The sequence below is a fragment of the Zasmidium cellare genome, assembly GCF_010093935.1.
Source record: "Zasmidium cellare ATCC 36951 unplaced genomic scaffold M409scaffold_14, whole genome shotgun sequence".
Taxonomy (NCBI): domain Eukaryota; kingdom Fungi; phylum Ascomycota; class Dothideomycetes; order Mycosphaerellales; family Mycosphaerellaceae; genus Zasmidium; species Zasmidium cellare.
Window position 1 is genome coordinate 445,192 of NW_022986958.1, and position 27,166 is coordinate 472,357.

Genomic DNA, 27,166 nt, shown 5'->3' on the forward strand with positions numbered 1-27,166 from the left:
TCCTTTCACCCTAAGAGACGGACATTGCGAATGCAAAATTCCTCTACCCCATGACTTTCGACTGCACAGCGTATACGCAAGGGAGGCATATTCGAAGCACTTTTTTAAATGCATTGGGCGAAGGCGTTTTTTTCGGGGATGGTCCTTTTCGGGAACTTGAGAATCAGGAGCGGCAGAGAACGCCAACCACGGTTGCGCGCTATGGACAGGGCAGGGCAAGGCAGAGAATGAGGATAGGATGATAGTCGATCAAAGGGCATTTTGGTAGCGCAGCGCAGCGCAGCGCAGGGATGTTTACATGCGTTCGGGTAGCGCTGGGTTATCAGGAGATGAATGAGAATGCGAATAGTCTTGGTGTGCTGCTGAGTGACTTGCTTTTCTCGTCTTTCTCGTAGATCGATCTGATGTCTTAACACTCAAGGGCTCATACCGTTCGACAAGAAATCCAACAACCCAGCAGTCCCTTCATCCAAAAACGCATAACCCCTTCAAGCGAAATCATCCAGCTTACTTACGCTCCTATCCCCTCTCCTTCGTCCATCCTCCTCATCCTCCTCATCATCAAACCAATTCGTCGTCTCATGCCTCCGATCCACCTCCCCCGCCTGCGGCACACTCAACGTCCTCTGCTGCTCCCCCACGGGCGTCGCCACATCATCCGGCAAAACCCCCGTCGGCGTAATAGGACTCACAGGCGAATGAAGTAAAGGCCCGTCACGACGGAAGGGAGTCGCTCTACTGTCAAGATTTGAGTGAGAAGGATGAGCAGAAAAGTATGGTTGGTGTGGTTGTTGTTGGTGTTGGTGTTGTGGTGGTGATTTTTCGGACTCGAGCTGTCTCCCGAAAGATCTGCGTTTCGGGGACAGGATGATGAAGTCTTGCTCGCCGATGGAGGGGCGGCGTTGGCGTGGGTGGAAGAGGAGGGTCGACCAGCCTTGCAGCATAGAGCGGCGGAGCATGAGGGTGAAGGTTAGGAGGCCGATGAGCTGGACCAACGTCTATCAGTATGGGTTTGAGAGGGAAGGGGGTTGGAGGGGAAAGGGGTGGAGGGTTGTGGATGGGATGGGGGTTGAGGGTTGTGAACATACCGCCGCCAAAAAGAAACTCGCCAAAATCGACTCCTCGCTCAACCCGAGCACCTTGGTGATATTCAAACACCGATCCTTCCGCCCCTCATTCCGCACGAGACAAAACGCCCACTCGAGGATCTCGTCGGCCTGGGAGTTGCTCGAGAGGCGGTCGGCCGTGGACGTCTCGTGGATGAAGACGACGCCGAAGTAGACGGACTCGATGATGACGAGGGTCGTGAGCACGATGCTGCGCCATTGCAGCGAGAGGACCTTGCGCACGCGGCGCCAGGCGAGCGTGCGGTCTTGTTGGGACGTCGTGGTCGTCGTATCGTTCGTGCCGAGCGGAGAACCTCCTTTCCCCCAAAGCACATCCTTAAGATACAACCACAGACAGAAAAACGTCGTGACGAATTGGAGAAGGGCCGCGATGCACGCGAACGCGATGAGCCAGCCGAACCAGGTCACGAAGGCGTTTTTCTGGTTCGGCACGCAGGTCGCGCCGATGCGGTAGGAGACGCCCGTGATGGGGATGCAGAGGGCGAGGAAGAGCCCCGGGAGGCCCCAGCCGGTGGCTTGGGTTAGGAGGAAGAGGGTTGTGGTTTGTTTGACGTCCCAGCAGACGCGGAGGTGGGTCCAGAGGGAGCGGAGCATGACTTTTAGGGGCGTTAGTTGGTTGTGTTGGGATGCAGAGGGAAGGGAGGGAAGAAGACGTACTCCAAACCGCACAACCCATCGCGCCTGTCACGAGGAGGGCTCCGGACCAGGCGCAGGACATGCTCGTGTACATATCCCCCGGCGTGATTTCATCGTAGCAGAGGGAGGGTTTCGTGCCTAGAGGGATGATAAACGAAAGCTAAACCAGCACATCACATGTCAGCAAAACCCATCCCAAGTCCCAACCCTCCAAACACCGACCCCTGGACATGTATATATGTGTATGTGTGTATACTCACCTCCGCCATAATCAAAACAACACACAACCCCACGCTCAAATGATGCCGATGACTGACTTCCTTCGGCAGGACCGCAAAGGTGACGAGGAGGAACACTTGTAGGACCAAGGCGGGGACGTTGAACCAGTACGCGATGGAGAGGTTGTGGGAGAAATCTACTGCATATCAGCCCTTCCCTTCATTCTTCTGCTTCTTTTCCCTTTCCTTCTTTGGATACGGGGTGAGGTGAGGCGTGATGTGCAAGGTACGTACTATCAGAATAAATCCAATCCTCAATCGGACACGGCAGACAACACGCGAGGCCTTGGGTGATGTTGCCGCAGAAGCGGCCGGCGAGTTCTACACAAGAACAAAATCTCCACGTTAGCTCTTCCTGTTCCCTCTCTCTCATATGACTCTGTGTCTTTGGTCATGGACTCACCACCAACAGTATAAGGAACCTGCGTATCCGAAACGAACGGCATCGGGCACCCAAGGGCGCTTAAGCTTTCTAGATCCGCCATGGCGCGTGTTCTTGTCGTGGTAGCGCAGGCCTCTGGGTAGGCTGGCTGGCTGGATGGCCCGTCGGTGGTGTAGGTGTAGATGGAGTGACGCCGACGAGGTTCAGTATCTCACACACCCGCTCGCAGAAGGATTCCGGTAGTCTGGTAACCGACGAGGTGGTTGTGTGCTTCGTCGCCAGGGTCGCAAGCAGTGTGGAATGTGCAATGCCCACGCGCATGCTTCATTTCCTTTGTCCTGAATGCAACTCAGTTGGGTTCGAGCCAGCACTACCATCTACTGGACGTGAGAACAATGGAAAATTATGGTCATCTTTTCTTTCATAGAGCTCTACTCACATGCTCCGTGCGACGGCGCGCGAAACTATCGCCACGCAGTCAGTCCAAGATTCTTCCCCCCATCCCATGAACTCTCAGACCCACCCATACGCAGCAGACCCATTCCAAGACTCAATGCCCACCATCCTCATACCGTAGCAGGCTCTATCATCATGCTCAGAACCAGTCCTGTTATCTGGCTAAAATGCATGCCCTCCCCAACTCCCAAACGCCTCATTCGCCTAACGCCCTAATTACGTCAAACAGGATACCCATTAAAACCAATCTTCAAACACCCGCGCTGTCCACTGCTGACCTCCGTGCCCCACCGTCCCTTCCAGCGGAGCTCGGTCGCGCGGGCTTCCTCAAACGCCGCTCGACAGTCGGCGGGGAGCTCGTCGATGAGTTCTTGGGATACGGTGCTGAGGCCGTTGGGGCCGGAGGTGGGGTCTTCGACGTGCCCATCGGGGCCTGGGTAGCCGGCGTTGGAGATGGGTGCGGTGTAGACGGTGTCTATGATGGTGAAGTTGCGGGAGATGACTGGGGGGACTTTGGTGAAGATTGTGGGGTCTTGGGAGGTGTCGACGTCCATTGTCTTGTGCGTGTCGTCTGATGTGCCGTTCGGTTGGTGGCCGTTTGGCAGGCTGTTGGTCGTTGGCTTCTTCTCAGCACCATCAGATCCTGGTGGGATGTACTCCCACTTCGCATGTGTAGGTTGCATGATCTTAGGGTAGAACATCATGTTCGTGTTGGGATCGTAGACGCCGTTCTGGTTCGCGTGTCGTGCAGTAGTCAGAGTCGAGTTGAAGCGGCTGTCATATGTTAGCCAAGTCCATCAACCATGAAGATAATTACTCACCTCGCCTCCCGGGCATGCATGAACTGCCAGTTCTGCAAAGTAATATTATTCCTATGCTTCCTGACAGCACCCTGCTTCCCACCCGGCACCGTCACCGTCCCCTGCGAGCGATACACCTCACTCGCGCCAAACCACGCAACGTATCGATTCCGATTATACTCTGCTCGATTGTCCGGCACATGATCGTCCGGATCCGCCAGCTCGCCCTCGGGCTCACCGTTCGCACGCGCCTCTGCGACTTTGTAGTCGTCGATGACTTTGCGGCCACCCACAATGATCCGTGCGCCGAACTCGCGGAACACTGAGCGTGCGGTGACAACTCCTATGTTTCTGCCCTTGTAGCTGTTTGGTAGGATATCGCGATCGATCAGGTCTTTCTTCTCTTCCTCGCCCACCAGGACTTTGTAGAGTTTCGGGTGCTTCGTGAAGAACAGGTAGCTGTCCCTGAAGCCGCAACATCTCGCCGGCTCGGTGGACAGCATGTAGAGCCTCTCACCCTTGCCCATGATGGTGAAGGTCCGCACGCGGTACTCTCTGCTTCCTTGCAGCTGTCCAAGCTCGTCGACCTTCTCACTGCCCTCAGGATCATCATCAACCACTGCCTCATCATCCACCACATCATACGTATTTCCCTCCTTATCCATAACCTGCTTTGGCCCCTCAGAAACCTGTCCCTTCCTCCTCCCTCTGAACCCACCTCTTCCCCTCCCAACACCACTACCCGGCGGCCTTCCCCGTCTCCTCTTCATCGGCGTCCCAGACTCACTCCCATCCTCCATCCCAGGCTCAGGTGTCCTCGAATACCCCGGTCTCGTCCTCGGCCTCCCGCCTCTCCCTCTCCGCCGCGGCATACTCGTGATCCTCGGCGCCTCATCGTCCTCGTCCTCATCTTCATCCGCAGCAGGCGTCGCAGCTTCAGCTTCCTCATCCCCATCATCCTGTTCTTGCGGCGTCGCATCGCGGGTCCCGTCAACATCACCATCTGCATCGCCGTCGGCCATTTCCTCGTCTGAAGCGTCCGGATCGACTCGAGGCGTGGGTGTGCCTAAAGCAAAACATCAAACTCAGCATTCACATCCTTCCTTGCATGCGCCTGGTATGTAACAGGATATCCTGCTGGGATTGAACTCACGTGTGACAGTCAGCGAAATGCGCGCGCTCTTCCGGCCGCGATGGCCTTTCTTGAACGGCATCGTCAAAAGGTCGTCGGTGTAGTGTGAGAACGGAAGATTGCTGTCTGTGCGATTTCCTAGTCGGTCGGTGCTACTTGCGCTGGGGTGAGCGGGCAGGCGACGCGAAGCTGGGCGCGACTTCCCTTGTTCAAAGCTCACAAGCCGGCAAATCCTCGGCTCCTACAAACGTCGAGGAAGTCACATGACACGAATCCCTCAGCTCTGCTCTCGCATGTGATTGCTATCTTTCCCAGTCTGACAAGATACGCTGCTGACGAGATAAATTGCGCACTCACACTCGGCTCCTCCAAGCACAATCCTCGCTCCCACATCAGCATCCCACGTTCCTCCCACCTCCAAGTATGCAACAACGGGTGCCGATTCGTGGACAGAGGACAGCAAATCGACTGAGACCTCGACAGCACATGTCTTACCACGGGACGTTGACAGCAAATTTCAAAAAGAAATGGGAAATCGTTCGAGTCTTTTTTTCGAACCCGTGCCTTGTTCGTTCAAGAACAGAGGCCGGCTCTTCTGCCCACGGCGGCATAAACTTCATTACAAGCCTATCCTCTTCTTTTAACACTGATAGCAAAATCGAGTCCAGCGGTATTCCCGCGACTCTTGGTCCAAGCAAAAAACGATCGTTCCAACCGCCCGCGCTGATGTTGTGAAGAGCTGACCGGGAAAAGTGTTTCCTTTTTTTCTTCTCTCTTTCTTTCTCTCTAGTAGCGACCTCTCAGAAATGCCACATTAGGCCAAAAAGTTGCCTGCCTGTTCAGATGCTTTTCCCTTTCTTTCTCCAGCCACCGATAAACCCATCTGTTCTCGCAGTATAGACTTTTCCATCTCCCGCTGAACCAGGGCTATCTCGAGGTGTCGCCAGGGTAAAGCGTGGTACTGCAGGCAACGCAGCTCCCCAATTCTCATATGCATGAATCGCAAAAAAAGGCAAAAAGCAAACCCTCAATTTCCATTTCCCATCCTCGTGTCCCCCGTCCGTTCCATTTTAGCAGTAGTGAAGCCAGATCCCCTTTTTGAAACGCCATGCTCTGTAGTGAAAACAGCTCCCCAGTGCCCATGCCGCATGAAAAGGAGTCGAAGAGCAAACCGCCGAGAGCAGGTGTGAAAAACCATCGCTGTGCCAAAAAACGAGTAGGACTGGGAGCCGTTGCGAACCAGGCTTGACGCTCTTGATGTGAACGGGCTCCCGAAAATGTCTAGAAACAAGTAGTGTCTATCGCAAACGTCCGTCCCGTGTCGAGTCCCTTGAGCCAGCAAGCAGAGGCCAGCCATGCCGAGGGCGCAGGTCGTATCGTAACGCGTGAATGAAGAAAAGTCCAGAGTACTAAAAGGTGATGTTCTGTGAAGGAAGAGGAGAAAACGCCGCATGCTTTCGAATGTCCTGTCCGGAAAACTTTTTGAAGAGGCGAGAACGCTGCAGGTGAGGCTCCAAGATACGGCGCATCAACGCGCCGGTGATGCTGAAGTCGAGTCGAAAAGAGACGAAGCCTAACCCATGACAGTCTGAGCGGTGTAGCTGGAGGTCATGGGGTATGGCCGGTAGTGCTGCTGATATGCACACGATGAGCAGTTGCAGTCGTATCGGTGAACGTTCCAGGTGTTGCTCTGGTCCCACGTCGAGCCGTAGCTGGGAGTCTGGTAGTACGAAGCATGAGCGCTCTGGGCGTATTGGTACGCTGACTGGCGAGCACGCTCCTCTGATGCCCTACGGCTGGCCTCCTCAAGCTCGTATGCGGATGGGTAGCGGTCCTGACGCTGCTTGTAGTACTCGTCGACGTGGCGCTGGCTGGGTGCCCATGGGTCGGCAGCAGCGTATGGCGTCGAGTACTGCGAGGAGCGGGAGGACAGCGATCCATCGAATGACCGCGCAGACGCAGTGTACGGCGTTGGGTAAGGCGAGAAGCGGTCCCGGCTAGTGCTCGTGTGACGGTGCACATTCGTGTCGAGTGGCGAAAGCCTGGCTGGTTGAGTCTTGGCGAGGTACTCTGCGTCGTACTTCTTCCACGCGTCAAACCATGCCTGCAGGCCGTTCGAGGTCGATGGCTCGATGTGCAGCTCGTAGTTGATGAGGTGCAGCCACTTCATCTCCAACATGTTCAGCTCCGAGACCTTGATCGCCGTGACATCAGACCACGATCGGTTGATGAAGGTGTTGTCGTCGAGGAACTTGCTGCCGAGGATGAGGGAGACTGCGAGCAGACGGTAGATCTGGTTCTCGCCTTGAGGCACTGACTCGGGCCAGTTGGCGAGTCGGTCGTTCAGGTAGTGCAAGCTCAGCAGGATCGTGGCCGATGGCAGTCGAGTCGCGGAGAGGACCTGGTGGATCCACTTTCGAAACGACGGATGGCTCTGCATCGTATGTTGAAAGCTTCGAGTCACGTCAATCTCTGCAACGCGGATGGGGGAACAATGCAGGGCATACATTGACTGAGTGGCTTCTGTCACGAAGTCCGTCATGCGCTCCATCTCATAGTCCAGCTTGGCGGATACGCCACCAGTGGCCTTCTCCTCCTTTGCAGCCTGTCGCTGCTGTTCACGTGCGGCAGCGTTCTGCTGTTCTTGTTGCAAGCGGCGCTGGTAGTCGTCGGTGAAGGCGACTTGGTCGTGGATTCGCAGCGGAGGGAGGATGGGGGCGCCGATGGGCTCGTAGTAGGATGAGATGGGCGGCAGACTGTTGGCAGACTGGAAGCTGCTCTGTGGGTATTGGTATGTCGGTGGTGCTGGCGCGACTGCAGGTTGCATGTAGCCCTGCTGGTAGTCGTAGGCGCTGTCTTGGCGGCACTGGCTCACCGTCTGGTGCTGAGCATACGGATCTTGCGAGTAATGCATACTGCTGTATCCGTATCCTGAGCCCGAGTCTGGTGGAGTGAGAGGGAGTTGGCCCGCCATGGGGCGCGAGTAGTAGCCTGGCATGTTTGCACTGAACAGCTGAAGCCGAAGAAACGGTGTGCAACCAACACGACCTGTTGTAAGATATCAGTACCGCACGTGCGAATGTTCTGGGGGTAGCCAACCGTTTCTTGTCTTCTGCGCACCGACAAAGACCAAGCACCGCTGGACAAGGTGCGAGGATCTACTGACTCTTGACCATGCGATGAATGTGCGATGCAGATGATGCTTCTAGATGAGGTTGGTGATGTGCGATGTCGTGTTTGTGAGGATCTCGCAGGTGTGCGCACACTCGAGTTTGGCGGTGTTTGTGATGTGGTGAAGTGTGACGTTTGCAGCGCGCTTTGAAGTTTCGGTCACAGGCCTGTGAATGATGTGACGGTCGGCTCGTGGCGTGTTTCGCGGTCGCAAGAATGTGAGCGCGGTGCTGGCGGCTCAAAAGGTGGACGAGACTAAGTGAATAGGTCGCCCAGGCGCAGAGAGAGTGTGGTTTTGTCCGAGTGCGGTCGCAAGCCGGATGTCGAGGTGAGTCGGATGGTTAGGATACCACAGCGGCCGAAGGTTGACGTGCGGGAGAGGCAGCGAGAAGAGCAGTCAGTCGATGAAGACGTCGTCGTCGCGGCGCGCGGTTGGTGGTGCTGACGGCGGACGGGGTGCGCGGCGAGACGACAGCGGTCGTCTTTGAGGTAGCGCGGGTGGCTGAGTGGTCGAAGCCCCGTTTGTCGACTCGAGCACGAGCAGCTCGTTGCTGGCACGCAGCGTCCGGGTCCGGAGTGGCGCGGGTGTGGTGGTCGAACACGCACTGGTGCCTGCCGTGCAGTGCAGAGGCCGAGAGGAGTGGGTTGGAAGAGAGAGAGGAGGGAGACGGAGAGGGTGTGCGTGAGTGAGTGATGCAGCGGCCAGCAAAACGACCAGGGCAGCGACCGGAGCGCTCGAGTTTGTTTCGACGAGGTCGCTGACGATGCCCGCGCGTGATTGGCCGAGGGGGCAGCGGGCAGACCCACCGCCGAACAGTGCGTGCCGGAAAGCGAAGGGGCAGAAATGATGAATCTCGCGCGACCCAACCAGCGACTCCCTCTCGCTCGCGTGCGCGCAAGGGCTGTGGTTTTGTGATTATTGTTGTCGAGTTGATACTACTACTACCAGACGGCAGGGCGGAATGTGGCAGTATTACAGGAGCTCACGGCGCGCAGGGAGAAGGGGAGCGCAGACTCTGCAGCCGGGCCAGGCCAGCAGCGCAAAACGGAGGCGTGCACCAAACGACACGAAAGCGTGTGTGTCAGACGATGATGGCCATGCCGATGTGACGGCCGGATGCCTCCAGCACCAAGACCCTGCGACGATGAGAACACCGCCGTCGCCTCAGCGAATCGGCGGCCCATCCACCCTCCGCTGTGACAATTCCCTTTCGCCCGCCAAGCAACCCAGTTTCTGCACAGAACTCTCCTCCCTCCGCATCACATCGTCCGCCTTCATCGCCTGCTGCAAACAGAGCCTGCGTCCACACCACCTGCCGACCGCATCTACCCGCCGGCTCACCTCCAACAACGCGCCCTTCTTTCTTCTCCTCTGCATTATTGTTTGCGGAGACTTCCATCGTGATCACGCTTTCGTCAGGCCCAAACCTTCCACCACTCACCGCATCACTGTGGCGCCCAGCTACGTTAGGCAGCCCCTCGAAGGGACAAACAATCCTCATGCACGCTGACTTGCCCCATCTTCTGGTCAGTCGTCACCACATTCGAATCCTTCTTCTCATGTGCCGTGGATGTCCTGTACGTACCGACTGACAGACATCATGACTGCCTCGGTTTGGCAATTTCTGACCACACAAGCCTCGTGTTGTTGCTCCGAGAAGTCCCGTTTATTATTAATTTTAGCTGCGCTGGTCTGGTTTGCCTGAGGTACCCGCCCGAACGCCTTGCCTGTTCATGCAGCAATGCTTTCGACCGCAGCATCCGTGATAACAACATGCCGGTGATGCTATTCTGTGTTGTCGTCGCCCGGTGCAAATCTTCACCTTGACGAGGCGCTTCTACGTTGGAGGACAGCGCTGTCACACGTGGCGGCATATTCCCCTGCGCCCTGCGCTTGCCCGCCCTTTTCCTCACATCCGCACCACAGAACAATCGTGAGGCGAGGTCAAACAACTCCACCCACCACAACCACCCAACAACTCCTTCGGCGTTTATCACATCTCATACTCGCAGCGTACCGTGTATACTGCTATACCAGCCGCGTTTGACTCGCAGGAGTCAGCTTCCGGCAGAACCTAGCCTTGATTTCCAGCTGCCTGCAGCAAGCACCAACACCCGACGACAATAATAATGACGCTTCATGGACGATGTCCCGCGTTGACCAATCTGTATGAGGCTGACATGCTAGACATCATAGCCAGGCCGCAGCCATCCTTTCAGAACGAATATACCGGAGACCACCATCAAAAGGCGAAGTGGCTGTCCGATTGGACGCCATGAGCAGCTGAAAAAGAGTCGTTGCGTGGGATGGCTGCGTGGTGTACGTCTCCCCGTGGCTCTCGAGCTCTCATTCCTACCATGTCTCTTGGCTTGCCACTTCGTGCGTGTCGTTGGGGAGTCCGGTCTCTCTATCCGAGGTGAGACATCTCGTTGCCGCCGCCTCGTGTTGTCGATAAGCCGGATCAACCGGACCGTAGCCTACGGATACTATTGTACCTTTGACCGTACCGGTGGACTTCGTATTGTGCCGCTCATCAAGGCTCAAAGGCGAATACGCAGAAGGGTTGTCACAACCGGTTATAGACTGCCGGTCCGTTGACATACGACTGCAGGGACTGAGAGGCATCCACCGGTTCATCACAGCATCTGGATTCTGTGGGGCCGTGGAATTTCTGGTTCCAAAGACTCTAAAGATTGAGATCAGAGGTAACATGATGGAGATTCGCATATCACCAATCATATGGACACGAATAGTAGCGCCTACGAAGCGACCATAAAAGGAACGGCGTTCAACGCTACAAATCAGCCATCTCGTATCGATCCAGATACGGCAGTATCGTTGCCTAGAAGAGTGCGAATCAACATGACCTTGTTCTTCATTAACATGTGCGATGCCTGTGGCTAGAATGATGGACAAGACTCAATACGATAGTCAATTCACATCGTGCTGATACAGGACATTGAACTTCGTTGCCTGGAAGAGTACGAACTCGGTACGACCTCAGGCTTCAGCTTGAACGTTGATGTCGGCACCCAAGGGGGTGAGTCGAGATGGCAGCGAGAGGACATGATGGGGCAAGAATACTGTCTCGAATTGGACTCTTCCCACGTAACGTTCATTTCTTCGACGTCAAACTCGAGATCACAGGCAAGGAGCCTGGGTCCTAATCACATTCGTTGCTCCAGCTGAACTTCTTTTCGTGGGCTGGAGTTGCGATTGACATTGTACCATGGGCAACCCTTTCAATTTATGTCAATCTGTAACGAAGTCTTTCGTTTCGTAATCGATGATCTGTGGAAGCGATGAGAGAGCACATTGTCCTAGCATCGATGCTCAATCTGCAACGTTCTTCTCGTTACGCATATATGATACTGTCGTCACACCCTCTCAACTTGTGCGCGGCCGGTCGCTGGACCGGGATGGTTTGACAGTAGGAGGGTCTTTTGAGGGTATAAGTCGGTCCCAGAGGTGCTAGTGATCTGCTCATTTATCTTGACGAGGTTTGAGAGCAAGTTTAGATGCCGGATGGGAGTTGTTTGGCTGCGGATAGTGGGAAGGCCTTTGGAAGAGAGCGTGGTGGAGGTTGAAGTCGAGGGTGTACAAGGCAATCAACATGAATTCGAGACACAACACGGGTTTTGCGAACTGGCCTGCTTGGATTTGGGTTACAAACACTGTGTCGTCCTGGACCGAACGAATGCTAAAGTCACGTTGGACCGAAAGGGAACACAACTTCCATTCTGGGCATACAACGTCCGTGCTTGAATGCTCACGGGGAAGTGAGGATCAAAGTGCAAATGCTACTCTCCGCCTGTATTTTCCTACAATCGACTTCGCCATCCTGTACAAGCACCCTTTGAATTGCTCTTGAATCGTGAGGCGTGGCTCAGCAAAACCTGTGCAGGTGGAGGGCGCCAGCTTAGGTTCCACAGGTCTATCAAGACTGATCCCGCGACTGGCCACTCCCCTTGAAAATTACTTGCCACCACTTCGAGTCGTCTTTTGGGTACTTGTGCCGTCCTCTCGAACATGGTCAGACTCCAAACGAGTCCCCTTCTCAGTATGGATCGAAACAGTAACGACGTCTAGCTTCTCATTGGGGTCTTTCGACGATTTATGCAACTTGCTGCCCCTGTTGCAGTATCAGCACCACATTGAAATTGAAATACTGCATTTTTGATACTGGATCTGGATGTAGGAAGCCTTGCTGCCGTACTGGATCATTGTCAGCTAGAGGCTTAAGGCAACGCGAGTTTGAGGGAGTCTCACTTTCTTCTCAGCCTGTGATTCAACGTTTTCGATGCCGGCGAGGACTTTCTGTCCCTTGCTGCCGGGGTTCTTCTGGAGGACATCGTTTTTCGTAGCCCCGACCCATTTCAAAGCAGCCTTACCAGAAGAATTGAACGCACGGGAGGTGGAAGAACTCATGAAGCTCGAGGAAGATGGGCGTCAAACCCGGCACTCGACGCAGAAAGATACAGAGGAGACAACTGATAGAGCAGAATATGTGCAGCGTTCCTGTATACATATGCAGCCGTTGTAAGCGCCGGCCTGACTCTGTTGTGGATTGATGTTGCTGAATGCCGGTGACAGCCAGTGTGTAAGCGCCTCTTCGAAGCGGTTGATACGTGCCGCAATAGTCGGTAACTAATTCGCTCTCAAGTATCGAAAGTAGAAGCCGAGACATCTGATGCGTCCTCCTTGGGATTGACGTGCAGACGGCGGGCAACATGATCCTTTCGCGACCAAGCATCTCACTCATCGTCCCGAACAATCTGTCCAGATTCGATCAGATCTGCTACCAGCCACTCCGAGAAGAAGACATCGTCCCAGTTGCCTCTGTCTTCGGGCCTCCATTGCAACATTTTTCGCATGAAGTCCAAAAAGTCAGCTTTGTCGTCAGCTGCCAGTCGCTTCTCAGCCGTGGCGATGGACCTGTCAGGTATGGCAACGTCTCCAATCCAGTTGCCTGTTATTTTATCCTTTAGTATTGAGACTGAACATCGCGGGCAAACATTGCGGTACCATTTTGATCCCAGTATTGATCGCACTTGCTTGACCTTTCTAGGAAGTCTAGAGGTGGCTGACCCAGGATGGAGACCATTTGGGCGAGATGATGCGCTTCTGAATAGCGGCCATTTTCGTCTCGCGCTGAAAACAGCCGCTGTGGCTCGAAAAGGTCCCAGATCTGGCCACCATTGTGTCAATTGACTCCGGCGTAGCATTCAAATGGCTTCGGACTTACCACAATGGCAAAAGCCCAAACGTCGATCGGATAACTCCAAGGCATGCCTAAAATAACCTCTGGTGCCCTATACACGTCCGGCATGACAAGATCTGTGTGCTCAGGCCCACCGAATCTGGCCTCGCTGAAGTCACTCAAGGATGGCCATCCCTTCGCCAGAGGCATTGGTCGCGAGAGATAAATTGTGCGATCTTCTAGCTCCTTTCGAGGACTCGGCTCTCGAAGTTCCTCCTCCTCAAATCTGGTCAGGATGGAGTTGTCGTGGATGCCTAGAAGGATGTTGTTTGGCTGCAGGTCTTTGGACCATCAGCGCTATTGTCTCAAATTGATGGTGCCTCTTCGCTAACCTGTGTGAATGACGCGAGCTTCCGTATGCAAGAATTGCAGCGCGTTCAATATCGGACGCATTGTCTGCCTGATGATGTGGGCTTCAAGAGCTCCGTCGGCCAGAAGACTGAGTTGACCAAGGCTGTTGCCGAGCGGCTCAAAAACTAGGCATATGTGTTTGCCATGTGGTCCTTCGATTTCGAACGTATCGAGCAGCTTCCTAACATGCTCTCGGCCAGGGTGCTCAGATGATATAGCATTAATATGCTGACATATCGAAAGTTCTCGGTGTTCCTTTGAGTTGTTGATGTACACCTTCAGTGCGACATAGCGTTCGTCCACTTCCAGGTCCCGGCATAGCCACACTGTCGAAGCGGAGCCATATCCAAGTTTGCCTACCACTCGATATTGTCCTTGAAAGATCTGCCCAATGTGAACAGGATAGTAATCGTCTGCCCTGTAGCCACGAACGCTCTCTTCCTCGAGCAGGGTCGGTCCCTCGATCAGTTCATATTGCCGGTGCGCGGACATAGACAGTGGCCGTACTACTGTACACGATCGCGTGGCGTAGCGTACGAGCAGAGATCTGCGGAATCCAAGGGCAATCTGAGTAAGCGAAGGCAGACGCGTACCAAGTCTGTGAATCATGACATTGTTGAAAATGCTGGGCATGGAAGGTGGTATTCGTGACTTCCAGGCGCCTCGCGAATCTGACTCCACAAAACCGGGCGAGGGGGCGGGGGCGGGGTTGGCGTTTGACCCCATGAGCCGACTTCACCTGATGTCGACAAAATTATGGAACACCGAATACGCTTTATGTTCACCAACCCCTCTTAGTAACTCGTGCACCTTTTCAGTTATAGAGAGAGACTTTCAGGACCTATGTTATACATCTCTCACCAACGTGATTGACTGGATCGACCGGATTATCGACTCGACTGATCGCATCGCTCGTCACATGGACTATCATCAAATGCAGCACAAATAGTACAAGCACAACTCAACCGAAAGCCTGATATCTAACATTTGATCGGGCTGTGGCCCATAGCTTTTGATAGACCTATGATCAGCGTATACGAGGAAGTGGACATTATATTCAACTTTCCAAGCCGTCGTCTAAGCAACGGCCAGGGAAAGATCTGGAAGAGGACAGGAGGTCTGGGCAGGTAACAAAAGTGGACAGGCAGATTGGATATTCTGGCGGGAAGCGCCAAGCTTCGGTGGATAAACTGCTGTACGTTGCCATCGCCTCATGGGTGGTAGATGGAGTAGCTCTCCCCTGGCTGCACATCGAGAGGTAATTCACATCCTTTTGAATCGACTCAGCTCTAAAGGAAGTGATTTAGCCATGAAATTGCTCTAACTCTTATCAAGTCAGTTGTTTTTATATTTTCAATACTCGTTCAAACATGCCCATCTTTATACTTCCGTCCCATTGAGCAGTCAATGAATGTTGAAGAGCTGGCGCTTCCAGCACCTACGTCGCAGCAATACAGATCAAATGACAACACTTTAGACGGGGTAGTTTTGCTCGCGATCAGAAGTGGCAATAGCAAGTCACTCAGGTTCCAGAAAGCAGTAAGCAGTAAGCCATGGCAAGATCCACTATTGAACCACTGCGATGCCACCAGGCATCATTTCTGCATATTCTTCCATCGAACCAAAGTATATGTGAAGGTTCAAAGTTAGGGAGAACCAAGGTAGAACGATCATCGTAAGATCTGTGAAGCCACGTTGAAGAACTAAAGCCCAGTCTTGACGGTGAGCACGACGTCGGCTCTACTGTCTTATAAGTATGCCGGTGATGCGTCTGAATCTCTCCAATCTCTTCAACAGCCCGATAAATCCCAACAAGATCCCAAAACCTTATCCCGTATGCAAAGCAAGTGCACAGATGTTGGTGCCGTTGAGATGGATCTTAGAGGCTACTCGAGAGCAACCGAGTGATCCTGTTCCAAGCCCTTCCAATATCTCTTGAAGTCGGCATACGTGAGGCTCGCATCCTTGCCAACAGCAGCGTCGAACGCACGACGAAACTGCTCCTTGCGGGTGTGGGTTGCGGTGCGGAGGTGCTTGTTGAGGTCCCTTCCTAGGGTGAAGTCAGCTTAGAACAAACAGGTCTGCCAATGCTCTTGGTACATTGTGGCAGCGAAAGTCGAAACTTGTTGGAAATACTTCTTCGTCTTCGCCCAATCGTCCATGGTGATATTGAGATGGTAGACAAGGCACGTCAAATCCGACGAAGCATACGAATCCAAGGCAATGAACTCCTTGAGGAACTTGAGGCGGGCCTCTTGAACAACTGTATCGGGGCCGTCGGTACCGGTCTGGATCGTGAGTGCCTCTGGGAGGTTCTCTCAGTCGTCTGGCTCGCCGTGGGACTCATCGTCAGCCTCATGCTGCGGTGACTTGTCGCAGGGGTCTTCGACGTCGTTGTCATCATCGTCGTTGATAGTAAACGTGATCGAAGAAGATTGGTAGAGTCAGTGAGTGGCTGGCGGAGCTTGGTCTCCATGGCTATATGCTATCATCTGCCTCCATACCAATGCTGGCCTGTCGCTCATTCTTCGCCTGCAACGACTTCGCACTTGCGAGAGCTGAAAGGGAAAGTGCCTCGTGTCTGTAGCATGTCTCTCCGTTTGAGGACGGCAGACTCGCGACTGGATGAGCCTCGCGACGGCGCGGTCAGACTCCATTTCGTGGAGATGATGTGGTTCAGACCGTCACTCTACCGTCTCCTCCATCAGCCTCGACCGAACTCATTTTCTCGTCGGCGTGCGTTGAGTCTCCGCTTGCTGTCTACTATTCAAAGGAGGGGACGCATTATCACATTCACTTGTTATTCTCATGATCTCCATATATGTAATCTGTTCGATATCTTCTCAGCAGAAGACGTTGGAATCGCCGTTGACTAGCCCGGAACTTATTGCCACATTGGGACTAGTCAGCTTGGCAGCGCTTTGCAAGTGAATTTTCACGAAAAGCCAGAGGCTCGACTTCAAAACGATATTGCGAAGGCAATACTTGTTCGTTTTGCATGCAATTGGAAACACAGATAGATGGGATAGCAAGGTATCGAACAAAACAAAGGTCGTAAAAAATATCAACGTGCGACGTCAAATATCCCAAACTCCCTCCCAAACTTCAAAAAAAGTCTTTCACTCGACACCGATGCTACGACGATGTCAGAACAACAGTCCAACAGTACAATCTTGTTAAAAGCGTATACATACGGACTCGAACCCACAATCTTTGCCAATCACCTCAACTGAGGCCGGAAAGCAACGCCTTACCATTAGCTATTTTGTTGTTAGCATTTGAGCCAGACGTGAACGATCTGACGTGGAGAACTTACGCCACGGTGCCAACGGGATGTTCCGAGACGTCAACTTTTGTACTATGTAGGTTGCGTCAAAAATTCGGGCCCGAGAAGGCCGGGATCCTTCGTGCGCTGCATCTGATTGAACTCCGATGAGTCGTTGATGGATCAGTTGGCAGTTCAGAGACGGACTCTTGACAATCAACCTGAACATCTCAAATGGCACAGTGGGCATTAATTCAAGACGCGGAGCTACAAGTCAACTTCCACTAAAAGCAAACTGTAAGCAGCCTTGGAAAAAAAAACTCCTCAAAGAGTGTATCGGAACCCTGGCAACTTATTGATAACGATCTCCCCACGATCCGCTCGTTTGTTCTGCAGCCAGAAGTACAGCGACAATGTTGCACAGGTGATACTATGACGACGGTGGCCCTACAAGTCTTGTCAGCGCAGCAGAAGAGTTGCAGGACTGGTGACCTACACAATAGTGCCGATGATGCCGGGAATATACTGCGGCTGTGCAAGACGTCAGTACGACTATCATTCTGGAGGGATCGCCTGTTGTAACCCACAGCATCTTGTGACCGAAATTTCAAACTACCACAGACGCCGCCAATTCCACCCAGACTGCTCAAGGTAGCGCTAGAGAAGGCCCGCTTCCACTGCCCACGCACGCGGTTTGCCTATGAGATCGTTAGCTGGACGAACAGCAGGACGGAGTGATATATAGCACTCACCTGGTACGCTAACGTTGCTGTCATGTTCGCACTCGCCCCCGCCGCGGCCAGGAAGGCCCCAAAGTACCGTGCCGACCCTCTCGATGCGAAACCCAGGATGAGCAAACCGGTCAGAGCCACGGCGCAGTTGAAGACTATGGCGGGCGCGCGACTGCGATACCTGTCGCTATACCAAGCAGTCGCATACATTATGAGAACCGCCATCACATACGGAGGCGCGACTAGTGACTGCGACAATGCTAAGCCGAAACCGAGCGTATCGTGAAGGATTATAGGAAGGAAGAACGCAAACGGATATGCGACGGTAGTCGTGCAGCTGTAGTATCGTCAGGGAGAATCTCAGGCCTTCGAGTCGAAGGACACCAGCTACAAGAAGACGAGAGCGAAGCCCCAGACCTTGATGTCTTTTGCAGCCTGGAAGTACTTTCTGAACGAGAATGGCTCGGCGTCCACGTCCGAGCGATCTTGTTCCAATCTCCTCACCACAAAGTCGATCTCCTCGGGCTTGAGAAACCAGCGGGACGGCTTTTTCTTCTCGACATATGGAAACTGCACGATGGCAAGACCGCCAATGACTGCGCAGACGCAGGTCAGCAGCCCCTGAAGCACTAAGATCCACTGCCAACCCGCGAGTCCGCCCAAACCATCCAGCTGCATCATACCGTACGCAAGAATTCCAGTCAAGGCAGTGCCGATGCCGCCGATGGCATAAAAGACCGCATAGCGCTTGGCCACTTCGTAGCGGGTGAACCAGGTCGACAGGAGGTAGATACAGCCGGGAAAGAACCCGTCCTCTATGAAGCCCAGAACAATTCGAAGGCCTACGAGATCAGACCAATGCTTTGCAAAGCCGAAACCGATGATTACGCAGCCCCACATGAAACAGAGTCCAGGAAGGAGGCGTGGCGAGCCCATCTTCCGGCATAGGATTGGCATTGGGAGTGAGAATAGAGTGTACGTGATGCTGCGAGCGTCAGTGACTCGGCGCCGTTCCTTCAAGACGGGGACGTACAAGAACGACAGTGTGATGAAGCTGTATCGGTACCCAATCTGCAGGTCCAGGTCCTTGGCCATGCCAGCATGTACGCGTTCGATATGTTCTTTCGGTCCATTAGCGAGGCGCCGTACATAATTTCAAGCGCGGGAATCAGTCGCCAATCGATGATTCGTTTGATTCTACGCTGCTGCGCCGGCGTGAACTCCTCTAGGCTGTCAACATTCTCATCGAGTTCTCAAAGCCCAATGCTTTCCGCTTTGAAGTTGTGGGACTTATTTCCGTCGGCAGGTGACGTCGATTAAGGAGTGCCGTGTTGAACGGACCACGATAGAGTACCGGAAGGTCCATCGACTTATCTGATCTCGAGATACGATCAAGATGCCAATGCACAATGCAATGTTCTTACCAACCGACCGAGAAACCCATAGGGAAAGGGGCTCGGCCTGAGGCATTAACGAGGCGCTTAGTAACGCGGCTGAGGAGCTCAGCTGAAACACATCTATCCTTTGTCGAGTAGGTATCTTCTGCTGATTCTTACTACATTCTCATATTTACTTCGCAAGTGCACACACCGACCAGCGCTTTCATCTTGGCATGCATTCAGCTTGCGATGCGTTTCGATGGAGCCTTGAAGGGTCTCGTTCGGAATGGGCTGACTGATCAGCTCGAAGGGTAATCGATGCAGCATCCGAGCCAGCCGAAGTGACTGGCGTATGTGCCAGACAAAGACCTTCTACCATCTTCGTACAGGTTGCAGCCTGCGTATTAATAATTATACCGCCAGCCAAGATCACGTCGATAAGGCTGTCAACTCCATGCCACTATAATAGTAATCAATGCGACCTCCCCAGTACGGTATGGTCCTACTCTGCCAATCTCACCTGCAGAACATCTGCTGACTTCTCGCCATAGTGCGTGAGATGCAAGCCTCCGGCGAAATATGTCATTAGGAGCGAACTAGGAAACTATACCTGAGCCCGACACCTTGGAGTACGAATTACGCGAAGACGGTCCGTTACCGATCAACGGGTTCGTGGTTTTACCAATGTACAACAGCACCACAAGCTCCCGAACGAGTTGCATTTCGAATGACCACCCACACCAGAGCCATGGCAGCCTGGTACTACCTGTGGCCCCCTTTATCAGTATTTGGGCTTCGTGCCAACGACGCCGCAAGCCAAAGCCGGACCGGCGGAAGCAGCAGGCACGCTCGGGAGCAAGTAGAAAGAAGATCAATGCAGTAGCAGGACCCCTAATGCGAAGTGTGCATCGACCAGCCACATTGGCCGCCGGGCAACTGCTTGATCTTTACCAACGAGCCTCCACATGCTTTACAGGTGACAAACTTGCTGAAATTCTCCGAAGGATGGATGGCTCACCTGCACTCATACACGCCGCTAGCGCTGCCGTCTCCATGTCACAGAGTCGACTCCGATCCATGCCGATAGCACAAGGTCGTCATCTGGCGAACCAAAAATACACTGAGGCTGTCTGCGAGATCAACTCAAGCAAGACGGTTGCAGAGCCCCTTCTCTACGCCATCAACTTGCTGTACTACGTCGAGAGATACAGCTTCAACGTCCCTGCGATGAAAACCCATGCGTGGGGCCTCCATTCGATTCTAGCAGCGGACCCCGAAAGATGGAGACGGAGTGTAGTATGCCAGGATGTCATGTTCGGGACGAGGCCTGCTGCTATCGAAGGATGCATTGCTGCTGGAAAACCGTCACCCTTTGAAGAAGATATCTGGTTCCAGTATGAGATCCCGAACGACTCGAGCTTCGGCGCTGCTACTCTATCCCAGGTCGCACACCGGATCTTGTTCAAAATACCTAAGCTTGTAATCTATATCCGGAAGATCAGGTCCGGCAAGTACGACTTCTTCGATGCGTGCGAAACGATTGGTCTAGCACATCGAATCTTGAGTATCCGGAGTATGTCGGCATTCTACTCAGTCCTCGAGAAATTGCGAGCAGCGCGAGACATTGTCGGAAGTCGATCGCATTCACGCGCCGATGTCTCTGCGCTTTGCAGACCTTGGAGTGTTGGATGCGTTTTTGGACTACTGCCGCGCCCGTCTCACGATCATCACACTTTGTCTGGCGTTGCAGCACTGGCTCGCCGGATATGTAACCCCTGACAACGACATGATTGTGAGGGAACAAGCGGACCTTGTTCAGCAGGTACTCTCGTGCTGGGAACAGTGCATGGAAGCAAGGCGCTTTCCCAAATGCATGTGCTACACTCTTTTCCCGGTGTATGGTGCAGTTCAGCAGATGAAACGCCGTGGCCTCCCTGTCGAGGAACTCATATCTTGGCTGGAGTTGAAGAGCCTTGTGGCGTTCGCCCATCTCCGCAGCTTTCGCGGTGAGAGCGATTTGACATCAACGTGGGATAGGTTCTGTGGAGGACCGCCGAGAAAGTCCATCTACTGGCAGTGGGCAGAGTGATATAGCGTGATAACGCAAGTGGATATTGACAGTCTTGTTACGATGCTGAGTCCAGATGTGGTGAAAACTTCGAACTTTCTGGACATATGCCGACGATAACGAGTGGGAGAAGAAGGGCGAGAGCAGCAGCGGCGAAGGTCATGGGGGGACCAAGGAAAAGCCTGCTTGAAGGACGTTGCTTGAGATTCCTTCATTCACATCCAGCAAGCACAAGCGCCAAGAATAGTTGTGCACGGACTCATCTATCACATGCATCAAGTCCCCTCATTCCCTCCAAACGACACTACGTCATATCTTCTGAAAAACCCGACCAGATCTGCAAAATCACCTGCGCACGCGCGAGAAACACAGCCTTGCCCCGGGAAAAGCGGCAGGCAGCATTCGAAGATCCCCTCAAACACAGCCTCGATACATTGCCAAGAATACCACAAATGAACATCAGTCGTGCGACAACGTGGCCATGGCAGCAAAAAGCAATACTGTCAATCCTCCTGTGAAGATAATCCCTCTACATAGCTGACACTCCCCACGACACCCTGACTAAGTCCCGACCTTCGTACTTCATACCGAGGTGGGCCACGAGCTGTCCCGTCTGAACCGGCCTGCGCCATGCTAGAATTGCTGTGCCTCCCTCGAAAACTTGCTTTTCGCGAACAACAGAACCTGAATGGTATCGTTTGTTCTACGCTGCGATCAAGGGCTAAATGACACGCACGCTCGTCCTGCTTTGGGAAGGTCCCTAAGGCACTGCACACACCTCATGGTGCGTGCTTACACAAGCTTTTGCCGCGCGTGCTCTATCGAGAAGAAGCTTAATCCGCTGCATTCCGTATGTGGCGCATTTGTCGGCGCCGAATAGGGATTGTTATATAGATAAGTAACCTCACCCTTCATCGTCTTGTTCGCCCCACATCAGCAGTGGAATTGAACACAATGGCATCCAACACCAACACCAACACCACCAACGACCACAAAGTCAGCTCCGCCGCCTCCAAAGCCTACTCCAAAATCGAACCCTCCACCTTCGGCGGCTTCGAAGCAATGGAAGCCACCATCCCCGCCAACGACGCCAAACCGCCCCAAGACCACAACGACCTGCTGCACGACAGGGAGCACGGCTCCGCACAGCACCAGCACAAGGAAAGCCTGCTCGGGCGGCTGAAGTCGAAACTCCCCGGGGGCGGCCATTCGAAAGGTACCTTGGAGCCTGGCACGGATGGCAAGGAAGGCAAGCGTGAGTCGATCTCCGACTCCGGGCCGTATGTGTTCGCGTTTGATCCGAAGCAGGGGAAGGAGGTGTTGCAGAAGAATCCGCATTGGCCGAATGAGGATACGTGGAAGAAGGAGAAGGAGACGGAGGGGCAGTGGGGTTTTGGGAGTATGATGGGTCAGCAGAACAAGGATTTTGGGGGGACTGTGGGTTGATTGGGTGCGAGTGACGAGGGCGTTTTGTGTTGTGCTTTTTGCGTAATGACCAGCGATTGTTGAATGTATGTGAATGACTGTTCGCCAAGACATCATGTTACCCATGTGTTTTCTCCCTGACGTTGACTCGAGGAAGGCGGTAAGATCCACCTGAGCGATGCAGCAGTCACCTAGCACTTCTACGTGTCAGCGATTCGGAAGAAGAACTAAAGAGTACTCACCAACATCTCCCCAAAGAGCTCATGCAGCCTCCTCTTGCCGTACCGGATTTCCAAACCCAACCTTCACATCCTCTTCATCCTCAGCAGCACACATCCCCTCATGCCTCTCCCAGCATGCATCCTATCCACACTTCTCACACAAGAACCAGGTCATCTCACAGAACTCGCAGACCTCATACCTTGTCCCTTTCTCCCCACACGCTCCGCAAGTCACCGTAAGAGGACACGCCACTTCGCCCCATCTCTGCACCCTCTCCTTCTTACTCTTCTGCTCCCCCTGCGACCACCACGACACAAACGCCTCTTTGCTTTGCCACTGCGCTTTCCATGCTGCAATAGAAGCCTCATAACCAATAAGTCTCTCCGGCGGCTTGTAGGTCATCTTGTTGACATGGTCGGTCCACTCTCCCGCCGCCCTCAAATGTCCCAAGAGGAGCGTCCGCCCAAACGTCACCGTCACAATCTGCACCCCTCGCTGTCTCAGAACCACCGGCCTCTCCCACCCCCAGCACTCTTTAGCGATTTCCACCTTCAACCTCTTCAGCGATCGATTCACTTCTCTGCAGAACCTCTCCGCAGACCCAGGCTGATATTCCTCATCTGGTATAGCCTCATCCGCCATCTCCGCCACAGTCATAGTCTCGCCCCCATTCACCCACCGGCTGTTCCGCGTGACCATAATGTGCGCCTGTGGTTGCCACTCCCCTAGGACGCGGTTGACTTTCGTTCGCTTGCGAAGCTGCATCTGGTCTTGGCCGTCAGGAGTGACCAGCCTCCGCTCGGCCCAATACCTCCAGTGCTCTGAGTATAGGTCGATAGTCGCGCCGGCACTGTGCGCGCCGACATAGAATACGGTCGCGTTGAGGAGAGTGAAGATACGGAAACTGAGTTGTTGTTGGATGCCTAGTGGTACATCGTCGTCGCTGGAGTCTTCGCTGGGAAAGGATAACGTGTCCGTGTCGGGACTCAAGGGTTCGTCTTCAGTCTGCATCGTGGGTGGAACGCTGCGTAATGATATAACTCTGGGTGAAGATGAATATTGATCGTTGGGTGTCGAAGAAGAAAGTAACTCGTCACCGAAGTCCTAGTAAGTCAGTACTGTTGTCACTTCCTCCAAGTGTCAAAGTGATAGGCAAGCACGATCACATCATCTCATTTCTGCGATCGTTCGTGACCACCTCCACGCGGTTTACACGCGTGAGTGTACATACTATACAAACGGTCAGCGAAGCTAAAGCTGCGACCCAGGCAAAACGTAGAGAACTCGCTATGCTCTCGTTCCATCATCCCATCTTCATGTCCTTCCCAATACGCCGTCTAACGCCTTAGTGCTGCAACGGCTAGCACATCTTGTACTCGCAATGCCCGTCCGCTATTCTGTTGTTATCCTCCGTCTCGAGCTTGTAGTCGATGGCAATGTCCAGATCTCTCCGGTTCCTGTTGTTCGGTCTGCAGCTCAGCTTACCCGTCACGTTCTCTCCAGCCTCTACAGTCAGGACGTCACCGAGGTAGAAGACAGTCTGCTTCCAGTGCGTGTACTTTGTGTGTGGGCCGGTGCTGAATCGCACAGGCTTGTGGCAGGCGGAGAACTCAATGTCGAACCAAGCGATAAGGGCGTGGATGTAGTCAGTTCGGCGGACTGAAAGGTTGAAGGGAAGGGAGAAGTTGAGGTCGTCGGTGGTGCACTTGTAGAGATCGAGAGTGAGGACTGCGGAAGGATCGGTGACCACAGCCTTGAGTTCCACGGTGTCAACGAGCGGCTCGGTCAGGGCGGTCAGCTTGAGAGGGGTGTAGTCGAATCCGTAGACGTTATCCCAGACTGGAAGAAATTAGTCAAACCAACATGCCCGTTTGATGATCAAACTCACATCCAATTTTCTCGTCCTTGTACTCGCCATCCTCGATACCAGCCATGAAGATGGTGGCCTTGTCTGGGAAGATCAGACCCTGGCCATCCTTCCTCAAGTATCGGTCTCGTGCCCAAAGCACAGTGTCCAGCATGCTCTCGTACAGCAAGAAGTATCCCATCCACTCAGAAATGATGATGTCGACTTCTGGGAACGGCAACTCCACCTCTTCCATCTTGCCTTGCAGCAGGGTAATCTTGTCCGACATGCCGTTTGCCGCAACAATCTCCCTCGCCTTGTAGATGATGGTCGACATGTCGACACCAATTACGTGCTTTGCGCCAGCCTTGACTGCGAACCTGTATTATCCCCCTTATCAGAATGTTGCTCTTATCGTATTGTGGGAGCTCGAACGAGGATTCGGTACGTACATGCTCAGGATGGAGGTACCGCATCCGACGTCGAGGACAACCTTGTCTTTGAAGATGTGGCGGTTGTTGTAGATGGCATCGCGGTAGGACTTGGTGCGGACTTCGTCTTTCTGTGGCCGTCTATTAGTATGGTGAGGTATTTTACAGGCAACTCGATATAACCGACCAACATTTCCTCGTGGATGCCTTTACAGTTCTACATGTCAACGTCCAGTTCATCCTGAGGCATACAACCGTTCTGACTGACCGTGGTGGTTGTAGCTATGGATCAAGTCAGCAGTCCGTCCAGTGTCGCGTGCGTGCGGTTGTTGAATCGTACCTGTTGAAGTAATGCGCTTCGCTGTGCGCCATGCCGGCCATTGGGTCCTCAGCATTGAGCTTTGGCTGTGCTGATGCGGAGTCTGCCATCTTGAATGTGTGTTTGGAGTGGCAGGAAATTCGGAGGGAGCAGAGGTGTATGTTAAGAGGGAGACTGTTTGGGGAGAGTCGACGAAAAATCAACTTTCAAGAAGATTAAAGTTCAGGGCACAGCACGTGGCTGAACTTTAAATTCGCTGCCGACGCCTCCAGTGCCCCTCTTCTTCTTCCTCTCCCTCATCATCCACTCACCTACGACTCGCGTGCAGCACTATCGTCGATACCTCCGTCATTGCAATAAATATTTACTTTTTGGTTCTGTACCTTGATTCAGGATGCTCTCATTCAGATCGCTCATTTCTAATCCTAACTCTCACCACAGTACACTCCGGACTATCTTCCGACCCAAGCAGTTCCCACAACGCCTCCTGTTCCATGCTTGACATGCTCGATGACCGCAGTTCCTTCTCCCTTACTCGCTATCTTCAACAACCTTCGCCTCCTCTAGATCCGATCCAGACGACTCAGGGGATTCAGAGCTCTGAGCACGCCTTTCCTTCTTCTTCCGCATGCGGAAGGGAGCCGATAGCCGTGGGAAGAAGAATCCAGGGTGAAGCAACGTCAGAGCCAGAGTCGCCATGGTAATCATCACACCATCGAGCACGATGAAGAGGACTTCCGTCCGGTAGACCGAGTTTCCCCATCCACCCGCGAGCTCTGGAATTCGATAGCAGCATCGAGTCAGAATGGTCAAGTAGGCCAGGACGATGCCACCAGCGAACATACGGAACCTCAAAGAGTGCGCCAACTTCTTCGCTTCGTCGGACACCGTCGAGCGGTTCTGCCAGACTCGAGTGAAGTAGACGGTAGCCGTCACACCGAAGAAGGCCAGCGATGCGACTTGGAAACAGATGCCAGCCAAAGCGATGTCGCTTCCTACGGTTATATCCGAGGCTCCAACCGTAGACAAAATCGCACCCAGCGCTTGGAGCAGAAGCGAGAAGATGTCGGCGGAGATGAAAATCCAGGTGTACAGTTGGGGCTTGATAAGGGAGTACTCGCGGCCGAAAGCGATGACGAAGTGCTTGAGTGTCAGGTAGACACCAGCAGCGGTGAACGCCTGCATTGATGTCAGCATGCCATACCATCGCTCGGATCCCAACTTGGACGACTTACTGGAGCAATAATAAGACAAATGATCTGAATCTCAAAGCCCTCCGTGTTGTATGGGTTCTTCCACAACAAAACTCGACCAATGTACCCAACGAACTCCAAGATACATCCGCAGGTGAGTGCGAAGCAGAACGTCCAGGTCTTCCATTTGATGCCGAAGATCAGTTGGAGTATCGCACACAGAGCGAAGATGGCCAAGAAGAAGGCGTTTGCTAAAGAGCAAAGACTCGTCAGCTTCCATTCTCCCCTCATGACGACTTGTCGTGGATCCACGGGGAGAAACTCACCTCCCAGGCTTGGCCTGTATTCCAAGACTGAGAACTCAACCGGGCATTCTGGGGTGACGTTCGAGCAGTCGAGGCCTCCATAGGGGATCGACATCGCAGTTGTTGATTAAGCTGGTAACGCAAGCCGGTGAGATGCCTGAGACCGGGGGAGACTGATCGCAGTGCTGAATTACAACGAAGTCCTTCTCTCAGGTGAGTAGAATCCACTGGTACTGTTCTTCAAAGATCCTCACAACCCGGGCATGGGACACTACTTATCCTCCCATCAACTCGCTCTCCAAACCACGACAGCGTCATCGCACGACCAACAATAGGGCAGACTACCATCAGAAACGATCCCACATACCGCAAACACCACGAAGGCACC

At 53.6% G+C, this 27,166-nt stretch overlaps 11 protein-coding genes across 11 annotated transcripts; 2 read left to right on the forward strand and 9 right to left on the reverse strand.

Moving 5' to 3' along the window:
* Positions 1 to 488: 488 nt before the first annotated feature.
* M409DRAFT_21962 (uncharacterized protein) lies at positions 489 to 2,526 on the reverse strand (the record flags this gene model as incomplete). Its single annotated transcript, XM_033806115.1, has 6 exons — positions 489 to 986; positions 1,089 to 1,723; positions 1,785 to 1,923; positions 2,024 to 2,178; positions 2,276 to 2,362; positions 2,445 to 2,526. The coding sequence occupies 6 exons, from the start codon at positions 2,524 to 2,526 to the stop codon at positions 489 to 491; spliced, it is 1,596 nt and encodes a 531-aa protein (XP_033668704.1).
* A 574-nt stretch (positions 2,527 to 3,100) lies between these two features.
* On the reverse strand, positions 3,101 to 4,701 carry M409DRAFT_21963 (uncharacterized protein; the record flags this gene model as incomplete). The annotated part of the gene is made up of 2 exons (XM_033806116.1): positions 3,101 to 3,653; positions 3,701 to 4,701. The coding sequence occupies 2 exons, from the start codon at positions 4,699 to 4,701 to the stop codon at positions 3,101 to 3,103; spliced, it is 1,554 nt and encodes a 517-aa protein (XP_033668705.1).
* A 1,683-nt stretch (positions 4,702 to 6,384) lies between these two features.
* M409DRAFT_21964 (uncharacterized protein) lies at positions 6,385 to 7,809 on the reverse strand (the record flags this gene model as incomplete). Its single annotated transcript, XM_033806117.1, has 1 exon — positions 6,385 to 7,809. The coding sequence occupies one exon, from the start codon at positions 7,807 to 7,809 to the stop codon at positions 6,385 to 6,387; it is 1,425 nt and encodes a 474-aa protein (XP_033668706.1).
* A 4,149-nt stretch (positions 7,810 to 11,958) lies between these two features.
* M409DRAFT_53781 (uncharacterized protein) lies at positions 11,959 to 12,411 on the reverse strand (the record flags this gene model as incomplete). Its single annotated transcript, XM_033812466.1, has 3 exons — positions 11,959 to 12,115; positions 12,167 to 12,198; positions 12,253 to 12,411. 3 exons carry the CDS (start codon positions 12,409 to 12,411, stop codon positions 11,959 to 11,961), a joined length of 348 nt encoding a protein of 115 aa, XP_033668707.1.
* Positions 12,412 to 12,737: 326 nt separating this feature from the next.
* M409DRAFT_21966 (uncharacterized protein) lies at positions 12,738 to 14,086 on the reverse strand (the record flags this gene model as incomplete). The annotated part of the gene is made up of 4 exons (XM_033806118.1): positions 12,738 to 12,952; positions 13,009 to 13,171; positions 13,229 to 13,524; positions 13,576 to 14,086. The coding sequence occupies 4 exons, from the start codon at positions 14,084 to 14,086 to the stop codon at positions 12,738 to 12,740; spliced, it is 1,185 nt and encodes a 394-aa protein (XP_033668708.1).
* Positions 14,087 to 17,183: 3,097 nt separating this feature from the next.
* M409DRAFT_65908 (uncharacterized protein) lies at positions 17,184 to 19,196 on the reverse strand (the record flags this gene model as incomplete). The annotated part of the gene is made up of 7 exons (XM_033816715.1): positions 17,184 to 17,306; positions 17,447 to 17,557; positions 17,612 to 17,927; positions 17,982 to 18,575; positions 18,624 to 18,644; positions 18,698 to 18,831; positions 19,164 to 19,196. The coding sequence occupies 7 exons, from the start codon at positions 19,194 to 19,196 to the stop codon at positions 17,184 to 17,186; spliced, it is 1,332 nt and encodes a 443-aa protein (XP_033668709.1).
* Positions 19,197 to 20,022: 826 nt separating this feature from the next.
* Positions 20,023 to 21,058, forward strand: M409DRAFT_21968 (uncharacterized protein; the record flags this gene model as incomplete). The annotated part of the gene is made up of 2 exons (XM_033806119.1): positions 20,023 to 20,542; positions 20,604 to 21,058. 2 exons carry the CDS (start codon positions 20,023 to 20,025, stop codon positions 21,056 to 21,058), a joined length of 975 nt encoding a protein of 324 aa, XP_033668710.1.
* A 933-nt stretch (positions 21,059 to 21,991) lies between these two features.
* M409DRAFT_21969 (uncharacterized protein) lies at positions 21,992 to 22,483 on the forward strand (the record flags this gene model as incomplete). The annotated part of the gene is made up of 1 exon (XM_033806120.1): positions 21,992 to 22,483. One exon carries the CDS (start codon positions 21,992 to 21,994, stop codon positions 22,481 to 22,483), a length of 492 nt encoding a protein of 163 aa, XP_033668711.1.
* A 342-nt stretch (positions 22,484 to 22,825) lies between these two features.
* M409DRAFT_21970 (uncharacterized protein) lies at positions 22,826 to 23,695 on the reverse strand (the record flags this gene model as incomplete). The annotated part of the gene is made up of 1 exon (XM_033806121.1): positions 22,826 to 23,695. The coding sequence occupies one exon, from the start codon at positions 23,693 to 23,695 to the stop codon at positions 22,826 to 22,828; it is 870 nt and encodes a 289-aa protein (XP_033668712.1).
* A 349-nt stretch (positions 23,696 to 24,044) lies between these two features.
* Positions 24,045 to 25,390, reverse strand: M409DRAFT_21971 (uncharacterized protein; the record flags this gene model as incomplete). The annotated part of the gene is made up of 6 exons (XM_033806122.1): positions 24,045 to 24,523; positions 24,573 to 24,910; positions 24,983 to 25,092; positions 25,149 to 25,168; positions 25,230 to 25,243; positions 25,302 to 25,390. 6 exons carry the CDS (start codon positions 25,388 to 25,390, stop codon positions 24,045 to 24,047), a joined length of 1,050 nt encoding a protein of 349 aa, XP_033668713.1.
* A 421-nt stretch (positions 25,391 to 25,811) lies between these two features.
* M409DRAFT_21972 (uncharacterized protein) lies at positions 25,812 to 26,893 on the reverse strand (the record flags this gene model as incomplete). Its single annotated transcript, XM_033806123.1, has 3 exons — positions 25,812 to 26,459; positions 26,516 to 26,724; positions 26,800 to 26,893. The coding sequence occupies 3 exons, from the start codon at positions 26,891 to 26,893 to the stop codon at positions 25,812 to 25,814; spliced, it is 951 nt and encodes a 316-aa protein (XP_033668714.1).
* Positions 26,894 to 27,166: the final 273 nt, after the last annotated feature.